The 22,852-nt window shown below is 38.0% G+C and overlaps 1 protein-coding gene across 2 annotated transcripts in view; it reads right to left on the reverse strand.

The window, feature by feature from the left end:
* SLC25A13 (solute carrier family 25 member 13) overlaps positions 1-22,852 on the reverse strand; it is a 241,485-nt gene that overhangs the window by 12,787 nt on the left and 205,846 nt on the right. For both annotated transcript variants that reach the window (XM_049784608.1, XM_049784602.1), the window contains exon 15: positions 2,730-2,868. In XM_049784608.1, the coding sequence (XP_049640565.1) occupies positions 2,730-2,868 (139 nt within the window). The remainder of the gene's footprint in view (positions 1-2,729; positions 2,869-22,852) is intronic.

The raw sequence follows: 22,852 nt of genomic DNA on the forward strand, positions 1-22,852 counted from the left end.
TTCACTAGGAAACTTACTTTAGAAACACTTTCTTCAAAAAAATTCAAAATAAAGAAAAAAAACACACAAAGATTTGTTTTTATAATACTATGTATTTTATTTTTCATTAAAGTTTAAACTAAAAAAAATTTAGTTAACTGATAAACTTGTATCTAAAGTGGGAGATAGCAAGCACCTTCTAAGAGCCCCAAACAAAACCTCAACATTCTTGTTTTATGTGGTGTGTGTGTGGTGGGGGTGGGCATATCTGTGTTTAAGACTTATTTCTTACTCTTTGCTTAGAGATCATCCTGACAAGGCTAATGGGACCATATGTGGTGTCAAATAAGACATTTTTCTCCCTTCCAGAACAAAATCTTAACCCTTATACTATCTCTCTCATCTTTTTATTTAGGCTTCACATGCCATATAATAATAAAAAAACCTCTGAACTTTTAAAATTGCTTAATATGTGCCACATATTTTCTTGATATTTATTTATTTATTTATTTATTGGGTTGCACCCAGGTGTACTCCAGCATACTCCTGGCTCAGCACTCAGGGATTACCTCTAGTAGGATGTCAGTGATTAAACCTGAGTCAGCCATATTTAAAGCAAGAGACTTTCCCTCTGTACTATCTCTCTGGCTCTCTACAAATTATGATTGTTCTGATCTAAAAATCTAATAATTCATTTAATCCTCATAATAATCTTGTGAGACTATGACTTGTTTGTTTGTTTTGGGGGCCACACTTCTGGCTTTGCACTCTGAAATACTCCTGGAGGTTTTCTGGGGACCATATGGGATGCCAAAGATCGAACAGGTGTTGGCTGGATGCAAAGCAAATGCCCTACCCGCTGTACTAATACTCTAGTTCCAACTAATACTATTCTTAATGCTTCATTTAGATAGTAAAACAAGCAAACAGGATTGAATTAATTGTATCAGTTATACAGTCCTGAGTGGAAAAATTGAAATTTGAATCTGGGTAGTCTGACTACATGTCACCTTCCACTAACCATAGTGATTAGCTATTTCTTCAGATATGAAGTCAAATTTCACATGCAAATAGTAAGCACAGCATGTACACATTATGTATAGCCTTGTTAAAAAACCAGAGAAATTAGCAAAAACTGCTAAATAGGGACTATCTTAGTAAATAATAAAAAACATATTACTTACCTTTCAAACTTTTCAAATTGGACAACAATATATGAATAACATAAATAGAAGAAAAATAGTAAATATTCAGGGGAAAATATTCTGGTAGCATGGTTGTCTCAGAAACTTTTATCCACAATAGGTAGAGCTATCTTCAGCAAGAGAAGAATTAAAAGCACTTTTTTTTTGTGGAAAATAGGGTTGAAGAGAGTTTTGACTTTTGATCTGAGAGCTTATACTTTTGTTCTGATTTCACAAATGATGTTTGGAGTGATTTATAATCAATTTCTTAGCTATTGGTAATATTTATTGACTATTTGCTATATGCTAGGTGCCATGGTAAGACCTTTACAAGGATGCTAAGGTATTTTTATTTTTTAATGCTTTAATGTTTGAACCCATCTGGAGAGTTAAATAGGATAGTTCTAGCAACTTTAGGTTCTCTGGACAAAGAGGAGCATCTAAGAACAAATTGATTCCTGTAGAAATCACCACACGTCCTCTAGATACTAATATTAAGAACAAAAGTTAAGCTCAGTATCTTATGTTTCCTATGGATATTTCATCACATTACAGTCCTTTCTTGGGTTCAATTAACATATATTTTATTACTATAATCTCACACATCTAGGAAGAATCAGGTATCTAATAGAACCAAGTCTCTCAGTTTCTTTTGTCTAAATAATAAAAATTATTACCTAAAGGTGGAGCCTTTATTTTTTATTTTTGTTACATATGATAACTCATAGCAAAATAGTTTTATTTTTATGTTGTTAAGTAAAACTATACAATGATATAGAACTTGCTCTCTCTCTCCTCCCCCCTTTGTTCTCCCCCACTTCTCAGGCCATGTCCTGAACTATTAGTACCTACCCCTTCTCTTTTCAGATCCTGCCCCCTGCTCTCACTTTCTACTCCCTGCCACCCTCATAGGTTCCATACAATGTATAAAAAAAAAAAGAAAAAAATGGTATAGAACTTTACGTGGAATCCAATAAAATTGAATTCTAGTGTCACAAAATATACTAATTTTTTGGGGGGGCCACACCCGGCGATGCTCAGGGGTTACTCCTGGCTGTCTGCTCAGAAATAGCTCCTGGCAGGCACAGGGGACCATATGGAACACCGGGATTCGAACCAACCACCTTCGGTCCTGGATCGGCTGCTTGCAAGGCAAATGCCACTGTGCTATCTCTCCGGGCCCAAATATACTAATTTTTAATGAAAAGAAATTAGACCTGAGCTGGAGAGAAAGCCTAATAGGCTGGAGAACATGCTTTGCATGTGAGAAGATCAGATTTGATCCAAGAACCTGTGGGAGCAATTCTGGAGTACTGAATAAACCAGAATTAGCACCCATCATTTCAATGTGTGATCCAAAAACAAACAAAGAGGAAAGAAAGTATACCTATAAATAACTAATAACCTAACCTGTTACAAATAAGATTTCCTGCTTCTTTTCATTAGCTATTCAGAATAATAAGTTATCTTATATTCTCATATATGCCCAGTCAAGAAATATAAGCAAAAAAAATATCCAGAGTAGAGGGAAGGAGGGAGGTAACAGAGGTCTGTGAAGGAACTCACCAGCTATGGCACCAGCTAAGAGCAGGCTTCCAGGACTAATATGACCATCTTCATTTGTAAAGGAAGATTTCATGTGAGCATAACAGGGGAAGTATATGGCAGAGAAAGGAATGTCTCGCAAGAAGCATGCCTTGGCACCCTGTAAATTTGTGAAAAACAAAACAAAATAAGAACAACATGAAATACATATTCCATCAAGAAGAGATTTTCTGGGGCTGGAGAGATTATACAGTGGGTAAAGTACTTTTCTTGTATATGCTCAGCCAAGGCTCAATTTCTGGCACCATGTACAGTCCCCCATGCACCATCCAGAGTGATGCCTGAGCATAGAACAGGAGTCTGGAGTAAACGCTAAGCATAGTGAGATAGTCAAAAACAAACAAACAATAATCAAAAACCAGAAAATAAATGAAAAGCTTCTTTGGAACTTCAGAACAAAGTAACTTGGAGAAGAACAAATGCGTACTCACACTTTGAAAGGTGAATAGGAAAATTTTTCTTTAAGTAATCAAATTAAAATTTTGTTTTAAAATATAAATTATTGGGGCTGAAGCAGTGGTACAAGTGGTAAGGTGTCTGGCTTGCTCACGCTAGCCTAGGAGAGACCTCAGTTCGATTCCCCCATGTCCCATATGGCCGTCCAAGACAGGAGTGATTTCTGAGTACATAGCCAGGAGTAACCCTTGAGAGTCACTGGGTGTGGTCCAAAATTATATGCATATATATAATATATATAAATTATAAAAAAGTATTGTGTAGTGTGAGGAAAGGGGGAATACTTATTTATTTTTATGATAACTTATCTATTAAAACATTTGGGGGGCCGGCAACGTGGCGCTAGAGGTAAGGTTTCTGCCTTGTAAGCGCTAGCCAAGGAAGGACCACAGTTCGATCCCCCCGCCATCTCATATGGTCCCCCCAAGCCAGGGGCAATTTCTGAGCGCTTATCCAGGAGTAACCCCTGAGCATCAAACGGGTGTGGCCGAAAAACCAAAAAAAGAATTTATTTTTTATTTTTTTGTTCTGTTTTGTGGCTATATCTAGCAATGTTGAAGGCACACTCATATGCTCAAAGATCACTCTTGTAGGATTTGGAAGATCATATGGATATCAAACCCAGGTCAGATAAATGCAAAGCAAATACTTTACCCACAGTACACAGAAATATTTCTCTGGCTCCAAATTTTGGACTTCTGCCTCAGAATTATAAGTTCCTATTGATAATTTCAAGAAGAAATTATTTCTAGAAGATGGGTATAAAAACCAGGATGTAACATTGTTTACACACTAGTAAGTAGATTACATTAAATGACAAGACAAAAGTTTGGTTTTCATGTTGTGTAGAATGCTGGTGAATATATTATTTCCCAGAAATATATTATTTCCCAGAATATATTGTTTCCCAGAAAAATTACATAAGTATAATTACACACATTTTCAAGGGACTCTTGGATTTCCTATTTAACTCATTCCCAATTACTTGAAACTTACAGAATTACAAAATAATAATTCCTATTTTATAGACTAGATATCTAGAAAAACTCTTACACATTAATAACTGTGTATAAAGCAGCCAGCTAGTGGAGCAAAGTTTTCATTAAATAATTTCTGTTGTAAAAAATAATGCTATGTGGAAGTAAACTTTGTAATATCAAAGAACTGATGTGTGCCTAGAACACATTGAAGGGAAACAGTACCTGGAGACTGAACAAAACAAGACTAAGTGACAACAAAATCAAAGAGAAAAAAAAAAATCCTTAAAATGATGAAAATGAAGATTCAAACTTCCAGTATCTATAGGACACAGCAAAAGGGGAAAGAGGAAACTAACAATACAGGCATCATAAGGAAGAAGAAAATGCTCAGATCAAAAACCTAAACATACCACTGGAAAGTCAAAACCATATAGCAAATGAATGAATCTCAAAACTAGCACAAGGAAGGAAGTAATAAAAATTAGAAAATAATTAATGATGTAAATTAAAAAAAAGCAATGCAAATAGTCAATGAAATTAAGATCTGGTTCTTAAAAAACAACAAGCAAACCTTTGGATAGACATAGGAAGAGGAAAAATGCTCAAATCAGATGAGAAACAAAAAGGGGGAAATTATACAACAATTCAGAAATTCAATATAACATGACAACTTATAAAAGATTTTAACAGTTAAGCTAAAGAACCTTACAAAAGTCAGTGCTGGTGGGAATGTGGGGGAGAAAGAAACTCTCATTCACTGCTGGTGAGAATGCTGTCTAGTCCAGCCTTTATGGAAAACAATATGGAGATTCCTCAGAAAAAATGAAAATTGAGCTCTCAGAGGATCCAGCTATATCACTCCTAGGAATATACTCTAGGAACATAAAATTTCAATACAAAAATGCCTTCTGCACATCTATATTCATTGTGGTGCTATTTACAATAGCCAGGATTTGGAAGCAACCCAGATGCTTGACAACAGATGAGTGGCTAAAGAAGCTGTGGTACATATATACAATGGAATACTATGCAACTGTCAGGAAAAATGAAGTCATGAAATTTTCCTATACATGGATGAACATGGAAACTATTATGCTGAGTGAAATAAGTCAGAGGGAAAGAGATAGATACAGAATAGTCTCAGTCATCTGTGGGATTTAAGAAAAATAAAAGATATTATTGTAATAATACCCAAAGACAATAGAGATCAGGGCTGGCAGGACTGGCCTATGATGAAAATAGTAGTGTGTGAGAGAAATAGAATGCCTGTCTCAAACATAGGCAGGGGGTGAGGGAAGCAGAAAGATGGGGGGCATTGGTGGTGGGAAGGTTGCACTGGTGAAAAGGTGTGTTCTTTTTCTTTTTAACTGAAACCCAACTGTAAACATGCTTGTGACCATGGGGCTTAAAATAAAGATATTATAAACAAAATTGAAGAGAGATAAGATAATTAAAATATATATGTTAAAATAAAAGAACCTAGAAAAAATGGACAGATTCTAAAATAATGTAATCTCCCCCAAACTGAGAGGGAAGTAAATATGATACCTACAGAGGCCAATCAAAGGCAAGAGAACTGAAACAGTAATTAAGAATTTCTCCTGGGCCCGGAGAGATAGCACAGCGGTGTTTGACTTGCAAGCAGCCGATCCAGGACCTAAGGTGGTTGGTTCAAATCCCGGTGTCCCATATGGTCCCCCGTGCCTGCCAGGAGCTATTTCTGAGCAGACAGCCAGGAGTAACCCCTGAGCAATGCCGGGTGTGACCCCCCCCCCAAAAAAAAAGAATTTCTCCCAAAACAAAAACTCTAAGCCATATTGTTCTATTAAACCTTCAAAGAATACTTATGACATTTACTTTTTTGGAATTTGCAATTTCAACATATTGAAGAATGAGAAATACTTCCCAGCACGTTTTTTTGAAGCAATGTTACACAATACCCAAAATAGTTTGAGACAACTTATCTCCATGAAGAACATAACTACAAAAATCCTCAACTAAATATTAGAAACTACATCCAATAACATATCAAAGAAAAATATCATATACTACAGTCAAATGTAATCCATCCCAGGGTGCAAGGAAGATTCAACAAATCAATTATCAAAATACACCAAACACTCCAAGAAAAGATAAAAATCACATGATCATAAAAACAATACAGAGAAATTATTGAAAAAGACCTGTTAGGTCACACCCTTTGACCCAAAACAAAGGTTTTTCCCAACTTTCTCTTTCTTTTTCACCAAGCCCTTTGACTTGTAAAAGTCTACCTGGATCACAGTCAACCCTCCCCTCCTGGTTGTTTAATAAAGATGTTTCACTTTGGCTTGGTGTCAGAGAGACCACTAGTTGAGAAGTCAATCCAATTCAAATGATTTTCTTCTGACTGTTTTGGTTTATTAATTCACATATGACCCTGCTTCAGAGCAGCTCAATCGAGGTTGGAAATATCGCATGTGAATTATTTCACAACTGACAAATGAACCATGACAAGAGGACTTGAGAAGACCCCACTGATGATAAGTGACTTGATCCTGTGGTGAATAATCACCATGACGGTATCCTCAAGCTGGAATGAGTGTGCTGTGCCTTTCATTGGAATATCAGGGACATGACTTCCATTCTGAATGGTTTCATGTTGCTCTGGTCCATATACCTGCATTTCTCACTCTGGACTATATGTACCAGGCTATTAGACTTTCTCCCAAGCACATGCCCCATGAAAGGAAGGGTGCCTTCTCAGTGGTGATGAATTCTCCATCTAAAAGCTGATGCCTACCGCCTTTCTTCTGCCAAAGGTGGTTTGTGCAAGACCTTAGCCCCAACCTGCATCAGCTTATTGAGGTCAAGGATGGGGTAGAATCCAAAGAGAAAGCCCCATTGAGGGGTCCAACACCTACCACAGTAAGTGGAGATGGAGAATCCAACCCCAGCCAAAGCCCAACTGAGGAGAAGCTTCTTTTAGAACCTCCTACAACTTTCTTCTCGGTAAATCTCTTGATCCTATTTGCATTGGTCACTATATTGCTGGTTAAACAGTGTGTTCTACCTGTATAGATCTTACTAGCTATTAATTTGTTCTATGCCCCACTGCAAATAGGTAATTATGTATTCCATTGTAGTGGTTTAATATTAGTTTGCACTGTAACCAGGAAATGCATAACATTGTTAGAATTTTTTTAATGGTTCTCAATGTTTCTCAATTGCTATGATGAACTTGTTTAAAAATTAAATATATCTGCAGATAGATTCTAATGTTTATGTTTGGAGAAGTCTATAAAATTTTTTTTTTGTGGTATTTATAAGACAAAGATATGGAAAAGCTTTTCTACAGAAAGCATCTGCCTATTCTAACCAGCAGTGATTCCTAGAAATTAGAACATTTCCTCACCACCTTACTTACTGCTAAAGAATTTTTTTCTTTTTATTTCCCCAACTTTTACTGTGTCACTTTGGTAATTTATTTTACATCTGATGGCAACAGAACAAAACTTATGTAGCCCTTATCAAAGAATTTTTTTTAAAAAAAGATGAATCTTTAGGTCACACTCTACCTTTAACCCAAAATAAAGGCATTTCCCCAACTTCCTCTTTCTTTTTCATCTAGCCCTATTGACCTATTAAAAGTCCACCTGGATTTCTCTTTGACCCTCCCCCTCCTGGTTGGTTAATATAGAAATATTCAGTTTGGCTTGATGTGCAAAGAGAATCCATTAGGCAAGAAGCCAATCTGACTCTGTAACTCTCTTTTGACAGGTTTGGTTTATTAATTTGCATGTGGCCCTGCTTCAGAGCAGCTCATATGAGGTTGGAAATACTGTGTGTGGGGGTTATTTCACAGATCCAACATCCATTTATCCATCAAAAAAATAAGGATGGTAGGAATTTTCCTAAAAAAATAGTAATGTACATTTATAATAAACTCATAGTATCAATTTCAATAATAAAAACTGAAAGAAATCCCTTGAAATCAGGCACTAGGTAAGAATGTTCACCAACTGCATTTTTATTCAATATAGTATTAGAAGTCCTAGCAATTTTTTTTTTTTTTTGGTTTTTGGTTTTTGGGTCACACCCAGCGGTGCTCAGGGGTTACTTCTGGCTGTCTGCTCAGAAATAGCTCCTGGCAGGCACGGGGGACCATATGGGACACCGGGATTCGAACCAACCACCTTTGGTCCTGGATCGGCTGCTTGCAAGGCAAACACAGCTGTGCTATCTCTCCGGGCCCAGTCCTAGCAATTTTTAATCAGACAATCAGGATCACTAACTACAGAAGACTGACTGCGACAATCATGACTGGGCAAAACTCATCTGGGGACCTAAAAGAAAGACCCTAGCCTAGGCTTAGGCCTAGGATTTGTACAATAACCAAGATCTTTAATTCCAGAGATTGACAACTGCGACAGAGCAGATCTTCCAGAATCATAAGGAAAGACTACCCTAGGCTTCGTCCTAGGATTTGTGCAAAAAACCAGGACCACCAGACACAGAAGACTGATTACAACAACAGCGATAGAACAAAAACTGCTAGAACAGTGAAGAAAGACGCTAAACCTAGACTTGGGCAAATACCAAGATCTCAAGATAGAGGACTGAATCTATCATCCACAACTGAGCAGAAAGTTTCCTTGCACCATAAAAAGTCTTTGGGGTGTGAAAAAAAGTGTGTATGGAACCTATAGTTATACCCATGAAAGTATGTTTCATACACAGGCGGGAGTAACCCTGTGTCTTTTAGACCAAGGGAATTCCCTTTCTAATTCCCCCAATTACTGTGCCTATGCAAAAACCAAACCAAACCAACCCACCAAACAAACAAACAAAATAAAACCTTGCACATCAGCCCTCCTTCCTTTTTTTTTTTCATTTCTTTCCTTTTTTTTTTTTTTTTTGGTTTTTTGGACCACACCCGGCGGTGCTCAGAGGTTACTCCTGGCTGTTTGCTTAGAAAATCTCTCCTGGCAGGCACGGGGGACCATATGGACACCGGGATTCGAACCACCCACCTTAGGGTCCTGGATCAGCTGCTTGCAAGGAAACACCGCTGTGCTATCTCTCTCTGGGCTCATTTTTTTTGTTTTTGTTTTTGTTTTTTGGTGCCACACCTGTTTGATGTTCAGGGTTACTCCTGGCTAAGCGCTCAGAAATTGCCCCTGGCTTGGTGGGGACCATATGGGACACTGGAGGATCAAACCGCGGGTCCTGATCCTTGGCTAGCGCTTGCAAGGCAGACAACCTTACCTCTAGTGCCACCTCGCCAGCCCCCTTCTTTTCATTTCTATTTCTTTTTTTTTTTTTTTTCGTTCTTGTGGTTATTGTTTGGCTATTATATTTGTTGCTGTGATGCCTTTTAGTAGTTGTTAGTTTTGGTCTTTGTGTGATTTTTGTTTCTTTTTTTTTTTTTTGTCTGTTTTGTTCTTGTAGGTTTTTGTTTTTTATATTTTTTTATGTTTTTCTTCTTTTTTCCCTTTATTCCTTTTAAATTGATATTTATAACCTCTAGAAGGACTCTTACCAGTTCTTTAATTTGTTCGTTGTTTTCTTTTTTTGGGGTGGGGTTTGGGCCACACCCAGCATTGCTCATGGGTTACTCCTGGCTGTCTGCTCAGAAATAGCTCCTGGCAGGCACGGGGGACCATATGGGACACCGGGATTTGAACCAACTACCTTTGGTCCTGGATTGGCTGCTTGCAAGGCAAACACCACTGTGCTATCTCTCTGGGCCCTCTTTTTTTTTTTTTTTTCTTTCAATTAGAACCACATAACTTGAAACATCTTGTTTTGCCTCATAAATTGAGGAGAAAGAAAAATGGATGGTACCAGAACTAAACAGTCATAAGAATAAGTAGAAAAACAAGGATCATACTTAATCACCAAACCCAAAGTCTATGACAACAGAATTGATAGCCAATCTTCAATAAGCAATGCACAGAGGGGACCTAGCAGTCTGAGGGGCAAAAGAGGAGGATACTGAGAACTGGGGTGGAGGGAGGACAACAGTGGTGGTGAATACCTCTGATTCAATGCCACTATGTACAGCAAATACTACTGTGAAATATTTGTGATTCAAGTTGGTCACAATAAAAATTATTTATAAAAAAAAGAAAACAAAACAAAAAAAAATTGCTCCTTGCTTAAGAGACCCATACTGGATGCCGGGGAATCAAACTGTGGTTTAAAAAAAAAAAGGGGGGGGGCCGGAGAGATAGCATGGAGGTAAGGCGTTTGCCTTTCATGCAGAAGGTCATCAGTTCAAATCCCGGCGTCCCATATGGTCCCCCATGCCTGCCAGGAGCAATTTCTGAGCATGGAGCCAGGAATAACCCCTGAGCACTGCCGGGTACGACCCAAAAACCACACACACACACACACACACACACAAAAAAGAAAGAAAAAGAATGGTGGGAAAGGGGAGTGTTCTTTTTATGACTAAAACCCAATTACAGTAATGTTTGTAATCACGGTGTTTAAATAAATAAAGATTAGAGGGCCAGAGAGATAGTATGGAGGCAAGGAGTTTGCCTTGCATGCAGAAGGACGATGGTTCAAATCCTAGCATCCCATATGGTCCTCCGAGCCTGGCAGGAATGATTTCTGATCTGATCACAGAGCCAGGAGTAACCCGCTGAGTGCTGCCAGGTGTGACCCAAAAAACCAAAGTAAAATAAAAAAAAATAAATATTAAAGAAAAAGAAAAAGAAATCAAAGAAATCCAAATTAGAAATAAGTCAAGCTATCATTATTTGAAGATTACATAAACATTATACATTGAATACCCTAAATACAATGATATATGTGTGTGTGTCTGTGTGTATAAATAATGATCTAGAATAAAAAAAGGATCAAAGATCACATATTCCACTCAAATTATTGTCCAAAAACATCAAGTACAAAGGAATTAAAAAAGATGTGCAAAAAGTGTAATTCTTTGAAAACTACAAGTCATTTAAGAAAGACATTGGAAAAACACATAAATACTCTAAGTTCATGGACTGAAGAAACAATATTGTTCAAATAACTGTCCTACAGTTGGATGTAAGAAGTGGAAAAAAGAAAAGCTTCTCCAACAGATGGTATTGCAAAAACTAGATAACCTCTTAAAAATAAAATGGAGCTGAATCCATATATGACAACTTACCAGAAGTTAATTAAAAGTGGACCAAAGATATTGAGATCAGAACAGAATCCATTAAATATAATGAAAAAAAATATCTGCATCTGATCTAAGATTTGGACCTCAGAAGTGTTTTTAAAGGTATGGTTATATTAGCAAAGAGCAACAGAAACAAAAAATAATCAAATAGAATAACATCATATTAGAGAGTTATGCATAAACAAAAGAAATAAGGGCTAAAATAAAAAAGAATGCAATGGAAAGGAAAAAATATGTTTGCTCAACACATCAAAGGTTTAATATCCAAAATACCCGAAGAACTCAAAAAGGTCAACAACAAAAACCTTTTTTCAAAAAAAAGAGGCAGGAGGGGCCAGAGGTTGTAGTGTGTTTGTTTTGGCCTTGCACACAGCCAAACCAGGATGGACAGTGGCTCCAATCCCTGCATCCTATTTGGTCCCCCATGCCTGCCAGGAGCTATTTCTGAGCAGAGAGCCAGGAGTAAACCCCCTGAGCGCTGCCAGAGGCAACCCAAAAAACAAAACGAAAAAGGAGGCTGGAAGGAAACAGACACTTCTCTAAAGAAGAGAGACAGATGGCTAATATGCACATGGAAAGTATTCATCATCCCTTATTATCAAGGAAATCCAAATCAAGATGGCAATGAGATGTCATCTCATAGCAATGAGAATGGTACTTATTAGAAAAAATATCCAGAACAATCTGGGTAGGTGGGATGAGGTATAAAAGGAACTCTTTCTCTAGTAGTGGGAATGTTGTCTAGTTCAATCCCTATGGAAAATAGTATTTAAAATTCTCAGAAAGGTACCAACTGATTTGCCATACAAGCAAGATATTCTATTTCTTAGCATCTACACAAAAACATTCATTCAAAGGGACATGTGCACACCATTATTAATTGCAGCACTAAGCACAATATCTAGGATATGTAATGATCCTAGGTATCCAATGATAGATAAGTGGATAATAAAGGTGTGGTATATATTCACAATGAAATAGTGTGAAGGGAATGAAAGGATGGACCCATACAATTCTCTAAAAAGAACTAAAGATTATCATATTAAACAAAGACAGTCATAAGAGGGGCCAGAGAGGTGGCGCTAGAGGTAAGGTGTCTGCCTTGCAAGCGCTAGCCAAGGAAGGACCACGGTTTGATCCCCCGGCGTCCCATATGGTCCCCCAAGCCAGGGGCAATTTCTGAGCACTTAGCCAGGAGTAACCCCTGAGCATCAAATGGGTGTGCCCCCCCCAAAAAAAACAAAAAGAAAGTCAGAAGAACAAATAACAGCTTACCTCACTTATCTGTGGTATACAGAATAATAGGGCAAGGATATCAAAGTTATCAAATTATCAAATGGGGATAGCCAGATTGCTTTGGTTCCTATATTATAGAACTGAGGATAAGGAAAGAATGAGATTGAGGTGGAGAGGGAAGGAAGCAAAGACAAATGAGGGTGACAGGATAAAGGAGCTGGGGCCATAAACATATAGGTAGTAACTGTAATCCTCAAACTGTGGCCCAAGGGCCACATATTGTATTTGTTCCTGTTTTGTTTCTTCACTTCAAAATAAGATATATGCAGTGTGCATAGGTTTTGTTTTTACTATCTGAGGGACAGTAAATTGGCCCCCTGTTTAAAAAGTTTTGAGGAATGACCCGGAGAGATAGCACAGGCGGTGTTTGCCTTGCAAGCAGCCGATCCAGGACCAAAGGTGGTTGGTTTGAATCCCGGTGTCCCATATGGTCCCCCTTGCCTGCCAGGAGCTATTTCTGAGCAGACAGCCAGGAGTAACCCCTGAGCACCGCTGGGTGTGACCCAAAAACAAAAAAAAAAAAAAAAAAAAAAAAAAAAAAAGTTTGAGGACCACAAAGGTATGGTATACCTATATATATGAACAACAAAACCAACAAAACTAAAAGCATTATCTATAAACTAAAGCAACCAAACTTATAAATGATCCTCTCATTGGGGCCAGAGCAATAGTACAGTAGGCAGGGCATTTGGCTTAAATGTGGCTAGCCTAGGTTCAATCCCCTATATCCATATGATCCTACAAACCTGCCAGGAGTAATTCCTAAGCACTGAAGCTGGAGTAAACTCTGACTGCCAGGTGTGGACCATAAACAAAACAAAACAAAACAAAACAACAAAAAGAGCCTATCAAGGAGAGTGACTGGAGATGGGAAGGAATCTAAGGACATTTGTAGATGAAAGTTGACACTAATGATGGATTGGTGCTGGAATAGTATTTACCCTGAAACTCAACTATGAATGACTTTGTAAATCATAGTGACTTGAAAAAAAAAAATGGATGCATGTCAAGAAATAGGTTTAAAATATAATGAACTAAACACTGCCAGGTATAATATCAAAACAACAACAATAATAGTAAACAGTAACATATATATATATATATATATATATATATATATATATATAAACATTATCTTAGTCAGGTCCAATAGGAAATTATCAGATTTCCTTTACAGATTTCTAAGAATTAAAAATCTCCACCAAATTTATAGATTCTTTTAAGGAAATGATGAGTCACGATAGGTAACATTTATTAAATGATGTTGATCTAATGCTATTGGATTTGGGGGATTTTTGCGTGGTGCTAGACTGTGGTCTATCAAATTTCATGACCATAACACATCTGTTACTTTAGCCCTTGTTTTTCTGACACTATTATTATCCTCCTGCCTCAAAATAAGGCATAAGGTAATAAAACCTCAGTCTTTTTCCTATGAACTGTGTTAACCTCACCGATTGTAACTTTATTAGTTTCTTTAAACAGTAATATAGGCAGCACTTTATGCTAAATCCTATTAAACTTTACCCTAGTTTGGCCCATCCTTCTAACCAGAACAAATGCTTGGAATCTGAATTGTATCATAGTGGCTCAGCCAACTTTCCCACGGTTGTGTTTAGATGCTTTGTTCACTCTGAGTTCAGCTATTAAAAAAATAAAATAAAATAGCCTCCCAGCAGACTGACATTACGTACTGCTTAATTAGCCCATAATTCTGAATCTTGCTACTACCAAACTACTAAATGCTTAGGTGAAATAAAAAGCCACAAAGTTCACCACATCCTAATACCTCTTGTTATACATGTGCAAACTGACACCAAGAACAGTTAACGGTTAATGTATTGATTGTACTTTTATTGAGGAATATGCTTGTAACTTGTTCATGGGGCAATCTTAGAGGAAATGGCAGAGATGGAACCAAAATTCAAGACTTTTGAGTTCTTTCTATCCTGATCACTGCCAATCTCCCACCCTATCCTAGGGTTTCAAGGGAAGACAGGACGGAATAGTATCAAAATATATGTGTAGAGTACCAGGCTTTATTTGTTTGGGTTTTTATTTTTAAATTACTGTTTAACTAGTTATTCTGTAGGTTAGTGATATTATCTATTTTTCTCTCTTTCTCTTACTTGCCTTCAAATTGTTCTAACTGCTGTGGGCTCCTGCTACCCACATGCAAAGAATGGTTAGAACATCCTCAAACTAGAAACCCAATAGCCCACACAAAGCAAGATTATCTGGCTCACTCAAAAGAGGAAAAAAAAGTACAAAATGATAATATGGAAAGTTTTTTTAAGTTACTGGAATTAAAATAAAATACCTTTTAAACTAAAATTTAGGTCTAGAATGCTTTGAATTAACAATAAAGAGTAAAGGAGCCGGAGAAGTGGCACAAGGGGTAGCATCATCTTTGCCCCCACTAGCCTAGGATGGAGCTGGGTTGGATCCCCAGGTGTCCCATATGGTTCGCCAAGCCAGGAGCAATTTCTGAGCACATAGCGAGGAGATTAATTTCCACCCAGTCACAAAGAAGCACTGTACTAATGTATGCATTTGGGAGCATTTCCTTCAAAATTATTATCAACAGCTATTCATTCAAAAGCTGTGACTGCACTTGCCGATTTGAGATCAGTCTTGCCTTTTCCTTAAATGCATGAGGCTTGGTTTTCTGCAGGGTGTAGAGGTTAAAGCAGGATGGTATAACATCTTTTTTGTGTAAACTTCCTTTCAACTTGTTATGTCTTTGGTCTTGCTTCTTGTGAAGATTAGGCACAGTGTTCTAAGTGATGGTTTTTCTATCCATTTTTTCCTCTTTGTATTCAGCATGATAGGTAAGGGAAAGATATTTAATGCCCTTTTCATCAGATCAAGCACATCTATAATACTGCCTCTTCTTTGATAATTGTAAGCTTGGAAACCCCAAATATCACCTATTTCATAAAGGCTCCTTTAACTTGGAGAAAAATAGGTAGAAGATTTCACAAGGCTCCGCAATGTGTACATGTCTCAGTGCTGTTGAATTTTACTCCATGTTTTAATACTTGCCAATGTTAGTACTACCTCTTCTAGAGTCTAAGAAACCAACGACCAGGAAGTATAGTCTTATTAAATTTAAAAGACAGTATGACTGGGCCGAGCGGTGGCGCTAGAGGTAAGGTGCCTGCCTTGCCTGCGCTAGCCTTGGATGGACAGCGGTTCGATCCCCCGGTTTCCCATATGGTCCCCCAGCCAGGACCAACTTCTGAGCGTATAGCCAGGAGTAACCCCTGAGCGTCACCGGGTGTGGCCCAAAAACCAAAAAAAAAAAAAAAAGACAGGATGACTATCATTCGGGGTGTAATACTTCATGCCTAATTCTGATACCAGTGATCTGATTTTGAAAGTTTCTACAGGGGATGGAAATGAGATAAATAACAGGTTCTGAGATATGTTGTCAGTTTTCTTCTAGGCAAATCCATTAATATCTTAGGAGAGAATATTAGACACCAAAACTATAAACTTTCAATGTTTCTCCTTGGGGGAACTGGGTATTGCCAGAAATTGAACCCCAAGTCCCAATTATGTAAAGCATGTATTTTACTGAGCTTTCCTCAGTTCCAAGTTTTCAGTATTTCAAAAAAAGAGACATTTATTATTAAAAGAGCTTAGAAGGTGGTAGCAGATAAATTTGTTCTGAAATATTAAAGGCGTTTTTATTTTTCTTCATGATGAGAGTAATCAATCTATCTGATGCAACATGGCTTCAGTAGAACCAGAAGGTCACAAGAAACATGCCACATAATATGAGAGATGTTTCAGATGTTTGAGGAAAGTAAATTGGCCATACTGAAAACAAAGAAAAGCAAATAAAATAGGAAAAAATTGGTTAGTAATATATTACATTTATGTAAGCTATAATGGAATGTAAAGACAAAGCGGTGCTGGGTTTTTAATTATCTGCATAAAAAGAAAAGAAAAAGTCAAGAAAGGGAATCAATTTGTGGAACTACCATCAACTTAGCTCTGTGGAAGCAGGACAGCTGGACAAAGAGGGTGTAATATTAAAACTCAGATTTCTAGTGAGGTATGAGGAACACCAGGTCCAAGCCCCTCCATCACTGCAATGGAAAAATCAAGCTTCAACTTCTTCCCTGTCAAAAATGCCTCCCTTGACTGCTTTGCTCAGAGTGGGGGAGTTGCAGAGTAAATGAAGTAATCATTGTGAAGTCCTGAAGGCAGTAAAGACTGAAAGGGGAGGGATGAAGAAGTCTGTGTTTCCTGGCCTCTCTGGCGCCTGCCTGGAGCACCTGCTCAGGCACTTCCCTGGAGCAAATCGCTCTTACACCCTAAGTATCAAAGCCAACTTCCCAAGGAAGGTTCCCAAAGGTTGGAGAAACAGGCATAGACTTATTAAATTTCCCTGGTCTACCTTCCCCACCATTTTCTTAGGATCTAAGGCATAAAGGCAGGTGCCAATTTGTAAGGCTGCCTTAGGCAATATGTAACCTGTGGCTCAGGCAGAATGAAAAGCAAGGCAGGATGTGAAAAGGGCTTTTAAAGTTCCGAAGGTGAAATGTTTCCCTTCCAGATTCCTTGATAAATCCTTCACTTCGTGGCAAATACTGATTTTCTCCTCCTCCAACAAAATGTAAACCTGTTTAACTTGAATCCTACTTGACCTGTTTAGAATTTTTACTAAGTGAACAGCCATCTGAGTAGACAACTTTCACATACACACAGCAATAACAATTAATAAATTACAAAGTGTGTATTACCTAATTACTCAAATATTCTTGGCCCATCAGAAAATCCCCACATTCTGCTACCAGTCTTTTCTAGGCAGTCCTGCTTCAAGACCTTCCCCAGTTATCACTGAATTTTCTTGTAAACAGAATAAAATCACCTGGGGGGAGTTAATAAATGCAAAATGCAATCACCCTAATTTCTGACATTTCATTAAAGCAACTCCTCTCCCAAAGAAAGGCAATTAGTGTCTCAATTTTTTTTTTTCATTTTAAATAAAAGATGCACTAATGAAAGCCAGGAACAATAAAAGGGCTTTTCAGGAAGGAAGCATATGTAAAATTTGACTATGGCTCTGTTCCAGTTCCGTATCAGTTAAAAGTCATTCTATGCAAGGCCCAGGAAAGCTGCTCCATGGGTAGATTTCAAGATTTGAGAACATCAGCACAAGCCAATTAGACAGGACTGGAGATGCTGTCCATGGTGTCACCATGGCAAAAGGAATTATTTATTTTGCTTTCCATGCCTTTGTTTTTTCCCATCCCTTATTTTTCATGTGAATATTGTGTTGAAAGTCCAATGGAGCTTTAATGAATTCTAAAGTTGATGGAATTATCCACTCAAGTTTACTCTGGCAGCTCTGTCTGACATGAAACTGTCAAAAGATAAAACACAACAAGACTTGTACACACACACACACACACACACACACACACACACACACACACACACACTTTTAAAGTTCTTCATCTCTTAGAAGGTATCACACTTGCCCAATTAATTTGAAGGGGGGCGAAATAGCTCTGAAGGATGGTAGCTGATAAAGGAGTCAGGGCCAGGGCAGGTCTTTTCACATGCTAATTCCTGCTTATTCTAGTTCTACCTGCAAACACAGCTCTAAACAGACTATTTCTAATACAGGAAAGGTAATTACACTCACAAAGGCACCTCTGTGTCGGGGCTGGGCACCAGGAGCCAGCAGGTCTGGGAGACAGAGGCTTAACAGAGACTCCTGCAGTGAATGCACATTGTCTAGCATTGGGGGAAAATGCCAGACTGGGGGACCCTGCAGCATTCAAGACAACAGTGGTGCACCTTGTCTGAGAAGGTTATTTAATGCTTCTGGCACCTGTAGTTAGAGCCACCCCTCTTTTCCTACCTTACAGGTTTAAATTTATTTGGCATGTATAATTGTATATTTTGATCCTGGAGTTACAAACAATGGGCAGCATGTCATGTCTTGATCCCTGAGCATTCCTCATGGTTTCCTTAAGCAAGTTAACCCTGTAGACACATCCTGGTAGCACATTTCCTGCCCAACAAAGGACAGTTAGACCCCACATACCTGACATCTGAAAAAGTGAGTTTCAAATTGTAAAAGGTAAGGCAAGCATTGGGGAAGCAGCATCATATAAAGGAATGACTGAAATGGCTTTGGAGCTATTGCAATAAATTCCAATTTAAATCATATTCTACCTGTTTTGGTAATATGACAAAATCATCTGTATTTGCAATGTTTTTCAATAAACTGAGATTCATTTCTCTTTTTAAAATATCATGATTGATTTATTTTGAAGTGCAATATTATCTAATGTTCTCAGGTTTATTTGAATAAATTATTCTTTAACAACAACAACAACAACAACAAAGTGAGTTTCAATACCTTGCTGAAAAATATCACCAGTGAAAAGACCTATTATGACTCATGTCATTGCTGTTAAACCAAGTAAGCCAGAGGACACTCAATAATACTGGCACATATTATGAATATTAATGATATTAAATATCAATGAAATATCAAGGACTGTCAGCTGACTAATTCTTTAGTCCAGGGACTTTTAGTTTTCCTTGGTTTCTCTTCTGTTTTGTTTTGTTAAAAAGCCTTAATCACAATTTCTTGGCAACTCCAGTGGCCATCTGCAGCTTAGGGCTTGAGACTTAACAATTTTTTAGCTACCATTTCATATCTGATTTTATTTAAATGAATTACCTATTTAAAATTGCTTTTAACAGAACTTTATGGCACTAGAATATATAGTTCTATTCTTTCTCTTCACTTTACACTGACAATTTTTAATGCAACAATAATAGATTAATTTTACTAAGTCCGGTACATAGAGGAGTTAGTCTTCAAAAGGTATCTAAATAAGTGAATGATTTTTTTTTGTTTGTTTGTTTTTCTGGGTAACACCTGGTGCCACTCAGGGGTTACTCCTGTTCTGCACTCAGAAGTCACTCCTGGTAGGGTTGGGGGACCATATGGGATTCAGGGATTCGAATCTTGGTCCGTCCTATTGGCCACGTGCAAATGCCTTACCACCATGCTATCACTCCAGCCCCCATAAGTGAATGATTTTAAGAGACCATTTTCTAGAGGCCTGGAGTATTAATACAGTGAGTAGATCCTTTCCCTTGTTTGATCCCCAACACCCATTCTGGTCCCCAGAGCTCACCCAAAATGATACCTGACTGCAGAGCCTAAAGACAGCAATGAGCATGGCAGGTGTGTCCCCCAAACAAAGAAACAAAACCTCATTTTTCTAGAATTTTTCAGACTACTTTATAGTCCCTTTCAGTACAATCATGTCTTCTACAAATTGTTCCATGAACATTTTATTTTCAAGGTGTCTAGTCTTGTTGTTATTCCGACATCCAAAGCATAATTCCTGATGTAGAAGGGCTGTTGATCACATATTCAGAAGTGATCTCACTGCAGAAAGTAGCTACACATATCTGCAAGAATACAATGGGTGGCATCCTTCTACAAAATTAACACCAACTGAAACTTTGAGTATGTATGCTAAGGTCTAGTCAATACTTTTATCATTTATTTTAGTTCATTTAGTAAATTATTTTAGTAGATTCCTACAATGCTAAGTATATGTAAATGTTATTATGGGCCTATGCTCTATAGATCATTCATTTTATAAGAACAGATTGATTTCTAAAAAAACATTTTCCACTTTGTTCTCTTTTCTTTTTCGTTTTCCAGTAAAGGAAGGTCACGTTCAGGGACAGTAGCTTTCTATCCAGAATTGCTGGGTGAGGTGCTGAGGAGTAAATCAGAGCTTTGCACATATAAGACATGTGCTTGGTCATGTCCAAATCTCAGACTTTTGTTTTCTTTGTTTCATTACTTTATTATTATTATTATTATCATTATTATTATTACTATGCTTTTTGGGCCACACCTAGTGATGCTCAGGGGTTATTCCTGGCTATGCACTCAGAAATCGCTCCTGGCTTGGGGACCATATGGAACGCTGGGGGATTGAACTGTAGTCTGTTCTGGGACAGCCGCATGCAAGGCAAATGTCCTACTGCTTGTGCCACTGCACAAAGTATTTGTATTGCTGCTTTTATAGAGTTCAGAAAACAGAAGGTCTCTCTTGTCTCACAATGGATATAATTTACAGTTCTATAAAGAATTTATATAAGACCTAACTACTAAGTTTTCATTCTTAGAAAAAAAAAAAACAGAGCAAAGTAGTCATTCTCTTATAACAGCTAACATTTAATAAAAGAATATAGTACTAAAAGTAACTATCCTGGTCCAAACCCTCTTACTTCCATGATATTGTCCATTCAATTTTTTCCACCTTCATTTCCCGAGCATGTTCACTGTCAACAAAGACACCAAACCTGTCAATTGCTTGATATCCATGCTTAGCACACGTAACTTTGTTTTCAAACTTCTCTAAACTATCAGACATGTGTTCTCTCCTATCTGGTTATGTAACAGCTCAGGTTTCAAAGAGAAACTGAATTGAGTTTGAAATCCAGCCCCCCCACTTACTTACAAGGTATGTGACCTTGGACAAATTACCCCAAATCCATCAAGGCTTCCTTTCCAGAGTTGTAACTTAGAGCTCTCAAAAATAAAGCAAAACAAAATAACAGAGTATCAGCCTAATAGGCTATAGTAAGAATAAAGTAAAGCATAACAAGCTTTAAGCAGAAGCCTAGAGCCGAGCACAAAGTAGCATGCAAAAAAATAATTAAGTTTTAATGAGCTTCTTTCTCTCCCACTTTCTGAAAGTCTCAAAACCATACTTGATCATAGTATGGTAGGATGTTTTAAGTCCATCTACCATCAGTGACTCCTTTTTCTTTTTCTCTGTCTACATCAAGGGTAGAGAACCTTTTTACTACAAAAGGCCATTTTCATATTTATAACATAGTTTTTGGGCAATACAGAGAAGACAGGCTGTGAGCAGTGGATGAGAAGTGTCTGTTTCTGTCCTGTCCTGTCCCAGGGCCAGACCACAGATCTATCTGGGTTTATGCAGTCTATGACTGGAGGCCTATATATAGACCTATATACAAAATTAAAACAACCAAGAAAACTTTGAACTTTGTTTTTACACTAAAGTTTTTCCTCAACTCAATTTTTCTTCCAGTTACTGTAGTTTTTTTCTTTCAAAGATGTAGTCTAATTTTGCATCTGCTAAAATTCTATCATAAATTTCTACCTCTGCCACTATAATTAGATTGATTTTGTTTTTGTTTTTGTTTTTGTTTTGTTTTTGGGTCACACCCGGCAGCACTCAGGGGTTACTCCTGGCTCTGCGCTCAAAAATAGCTCCTGGCAGGCTCGGGGACCATATGGGATGCTGGGATTTGAACCACCATCCTTCTGCATGCAAGGCAAATGCCCTACTTCCATGCCATCTCTCCGGCTGAAAATTGACTTTTTTTTTTGGTTGGTTGTTTTTGGGTCACACCCTATGGTGCTCAGGAGTTACTGCTGCTCTGTGCTCAGAAGTCGCTCCAGGCAGGCTCGGGGGACTATATGGGATGACAGGATTTGAACCGGGATCCATCCTGTGTTGGCTGTGTGCAAGGCAAACACCTTATCACTGTGCTATCACTGGTCCCCACTTAAATTGATTTTTAAAAATAAACAATTTTGGGGCCGGAGAAATAGCATGGAGGTAAGGTGTTTGCCTTGCATGCAGAAGGCCAGCGGTTGGAATCCCGGCATCCTATATGGTCCCCGAGCCTGCCAGGAGCAATTTCTTAGCTTAGAGCCTGGAGTAACCCGAGTGCTGCCGGGGTGTGACCCCAAAACAAAACAAAACAAGAAATTGTTTCCTTAAAACTGACCTTTAGTTTTAAGTTAAGACCTATCCATGGACCTTATTCCTAAGAAATTTATTTCATGTCACTTGGTACCTTTCACTTTTCTCATCTCCATTATAGCTCATTTTCTGCCATCTTCCACACATTGTTAGTTCATTTTTCCACCTGACAGCCGCATGTGCCATAATCCTTCATGCCTCCTAACCGTGTGTGTTCTGAATTCTACAACTGATCTCCCAGTCTGGTGTTCTTCAACACTCTGCACACTTCATGCATGTAATCAGTATTTAAAGGATATTTACAACCCTCATCACTCTCCAGGATTCTAGCACTACTTTGACCAGGAGGGTAGATAATTCTGGCAGGATTCAGTAGACAGATTCAATGTT

Source organism: Suncus etruscus, chromosome 1, assembly GCF_024139225.1.
Source record: "Suncus etruscus isolate mSunEtr1 chromosome 1, mSunEtr1.pri.cur, whole genome shotgun sequence".
In the NCBI taxonomy this organism is placed as follows: Eukaryota; Metazoa; Chordata; class Mammalia; order Eulipotyphla; family Soricidae; genus Suncus; species Suncus etruscus.